General features: G+C 45.2%; 1 protein-coding gene across 3 annotated transcripts in view; it reads right to left on the bottom strand.

The window, feature by feature from the left end:
- Positions 1–3,619, bottom strand: part of ZBTB8B (zinc finger and BTB domain containing 8B) — a 33,105-nt gene that overhangs the window by 12,521 nt on the left and 16,965 nt on the right. For all 3 annotated transcript variants that reach the window (XM_075121322.1, XM_048826196.2, XM_075121321.1), the window contains exon 2: positions 709–1,681. In XM_075121322.1, coding sequence (XP_074977423.1) covers positions 709–1,657 — 949 coding nt within the window. In that variant the 5' untranslated portion in view covers positions 1,658–1,681. The remainder of the gene's footprint in view (positions 1–708; positions 1,682–3,619) is intronic.

The following is a 3,619-nucleotide window of genomic DNA, read 5'->3' as shown; positions in this document are numbered from 1 at the left end:
CCCAGAGTAAGTGATTAATACCTGGGGGAGCAAACAGCTGTGCATCTCTCTCTATCAGTGTTATAGAGGGTGTATAAGCTTTATACAGAGTAAATGGATTTATTTGGGGTTTGGATCCCGTTGGGAACTGGGTGTGTGGGTGCTGGAGATAGGTGACCTGCTGAGCAGTTTTTGGTTAAAGTCTGCAGCTTTGTGGACCAGACCTGGGTCTGTGTTGCAGCAGGCTAGCATGTCTGGCTCAACAAGGCAGGGTTCTGGAGTCCCAAGCTGGCAGGGAAAACAAGCTCAGAGGCAAATCTCAGCACATCAGGTGAAAGTCCCAAGGGGGTCTCTGTGATCGAACCTGTCACACACAATACTAACAGTTATAAGAGGTAAAGCTTTTCTTACATTCATCTTTCATTCCAGTGTTGTCCCAAATTATGCTACCACCATTAGACTCCAAAATACCTATTTCAAATACAAGTTTTTAGATCAGAAATACTTACCTTCCAAATGCTGCACTGAACAAAATGAGTGCAGCTTTCTTTTGAAGTCCAGAACAATAGTTTATTTTGCTGTTGCATAAAATTCAGCAATATTTTCCTGTGAAGTATACTGAACAAGAATGAGAATAACCGTTCAATTAACATAGAAAGTGATACAAATAAACAGATTCCTCATCTGTTATACAGACATTATCTACAGCCTCGAGAATTCTCATCTCACCTGTATCCTCACCATACCAGTCGCTGTGAATGTCCATCATGGAACTCATGGCCACCCCTGCATCTTCTGGCCTACCCTCAAAGCCCCGAACAAAGTGATGAACTACATCATCTTTTCTTTGAGCTGCACTGTTGCGTAGCAGGGCCTCCAGGAACTGTTTCATATGGTAGTTATTACAGGCCAAGTCCATTGCCTGGCCACTGTGCAGCCCCTCTTCCATCTGCTCAAGAGATAATGGAGTTGGATACTGCTGTAGTCGTTCACCCACTTCTACCTCCACTTCATCAGAGTCAAATTCTACTTTTGGTTCTACTACCCCTTTGGGCAGAGAAGAATTAATGTCATCTGGAGAATCACTGCTTACAGGGTCTCTCACCACAAGTTCCATTGGGTGGCAGCTGCTACATTCACCACAGGGAGGATCTCTCTGACAATCAGAAATCCTTTCCTTTTCTTGCAGAGAAGAGATGGAGGCAGAGCACTGGCTCTTTGTACCATAAGAAGTGCCCTCCCTGGCAGAACTGGAGCTTCCACTATCAGCCTGATAGAAAGCAGCTTCTCTCTCTATTTTTCTGCAAATATCTAGCGATGACCTGATGTAAGTTTTGCAAAAATTGACCACATCAGTCATCTGCAAGTAGCTAGCTGCTGACATGACTTCAATAACATTTTCCCCACAAAGATCCAGCTTCCCTGAATAAAGGAAATCTAGGATGATGGAGAAGGCCTCTGAAGTAACAATGTCCAAAGAAGCAGTGCTGTGTCGCCCACTGTCTTGAATGTAATGAATCAATAAGGCTCTGAAGTAGCCACTATTAGCAAACAGAATGTTCTTGTGAGCTTTGAAGATCCTGCCTTCCACAATAATACTGCAGTCACAAAAAAAGTCCCTCTTTCTTTGCTCATTGAGCTCTCCCAAGAGCTTCGTGTAATATGACTGCATCTCCATTTCTCCTATTGCTGCTTCTGATCACTGACAAGAAGAAACAAAGAAAGAACATTAGAGCAGAAATTCTTCTCCCTTTGTGGAATCAATCAAAACCGATCACTGTTTTCCCTCCCTCCAAAAAAACAAACAAACCCCTCCCTCCCTCCCCCCAACAACCTGGCCTATAGTCATATTCAGACTCTGGAAAACTGGAATATTTTTTTTTTAAACCTGAAGTCACTGTAACATTCCAACTACAACAGTCCACGTCCAATTATTATTAGCATTACCACAGCACCAAGGAGCCCTACTCATGGGCCAGAAGCCCATTGTACTAGGCACTGTGCAAACACAGAACAAAAAGATGGTCCCTGCTCTAAAGAGCTTACAATTTAAATAGAGTAGCCTCTGTCATTTCTTAGTGGACAACACACTAGCTTGACAAATTTAGTATCTTATATCCCAACTCAGCCAACCTATCACAGATACATGGCAAAGACGCAGTGACTGCGTACAGTGCTCCAAAGCGTCAGAACAATTCTAAACTTCAGATAGTCTGAGATGGTATCTGCTTTTACAAAAAGAAAAGGAGTACTTGTGGCACCTTAGAGACTAACCAATTTATTTGAGCATGAGCTTTCGTGAGCTACAGCTCACTTCATCAGATGTATACCGTGGAAACTGCAGCAGACTTTATATACACACACAGAATATGAAACAATACCTCCTCCCACCCCACTGTCCTGCTGGTAATAGCTTATCTAAAGTGATCAACAGGTGGGCCATTTCCAGCACAAATCCAGGTTTTCTCACCCTCCACCCCCCCACACAAATTCACTCTCCTGCTGGTGCTAGCCCATCCAAAGTGACAACTCTTTACATAATCAAGTCGGGCTATTTCCTGCATAGATCCAGGTTTTCTCACATCCCCCCCACCCCCATACACACACAAACTTGTGTATCACTTTAGATAAGCTATTACCAGCAGGACAGTGGGGTGGGAGGAGGTATTGTTTCATATTCTGTGTGTATATAAAGTCTGCTGCAGTTTCCACGGTATACATCTGATGAAGTGAGCTGTAGCTCACGAAAGCTCATGCTCAAATAAATTGGTTAGTCTCTAAGGTGCCACAAGTACTCCTTTTCTTTTTGCGAATACAGACTAACACGGCTGTTCCTCTGAAACCTATCTGCTTTTAATAACTCTTTCAGTAAAACTGATTCCAGGGTAAAATTACAACCTGCCCTGAGAACAGTTTTTGAAGATACCGTTACCAAAGTTCACCTTTTTTCTTATGTACTAGTTGTCTCATTGGATGAGATTACATGCACCTCCACTGACATTAATCCCTTACTCTTTATAAAGAAGCAGACACTATTATTTTTCTGATATTTGCAGTCAAGGGTGAAACTGGCATAGGCTGGTTGCTCAGGGGCACCTCTGGTGGAAAAGCTGATGAAAACTGGAAAGGCTTAAACATAACAATACATTTTACTTATTTAAGGCTTTCCGCTTGAGAATTTCAGAGAACTTTACAAGCACGAAGCCTCCCCGCGCTCCTGCGGGACTGGAAGCGCTATCCCCATTTTACAGGTAGGGGAATTGAAGAACTGAGCTCAAGCATCCCACAGAAAGTCTGTGGCAGCGCTAGGAACCCAGCTCATTTTACTCCCGCTCCTGCCTTTCGGCCAGGCGCTCTTGTGGCAGTCTACGGGCATGATTTGGCACTGTAGGTTTTATGCTCTTTGGAGCCGAAGTCCCTCCCTTAGGTTAAAGCGGGAAATGCCCAGTCGGCTGGAGAGGCGCCAGCCCTGCCCACCCCAGCAGAACAAACACTCATGGGGCATCTCAGCAGGGCCGAGTCCCTGCAGCCCCCCCCCCTTCCCCCCCCGAGGGATGGGGAGCCCACCAGACTCCGCAGGGTCGGTGCTGTCTCGGGTCCGTCGCCTCCCCGCCCCTCAGGATACCGCCCCCCTCACGGG

Source organism: Caretta caretta, chromosome 19, assembly GCF_965140235.1.
Source record: "Caretta caretta isolate rCarCar2 chromosome 19, rCarCar1.hap1, whole genome shotgun sequence".
NCBI lineage: Eukaryota > Metazoa > Chordata > Testudines > Cheloniidae > Caretta > Caretta caretta.
Note: the sequence above shows the minus strand (reverse complement) of the source record. Positions and strands in the feature narration are given on the sequence as shown.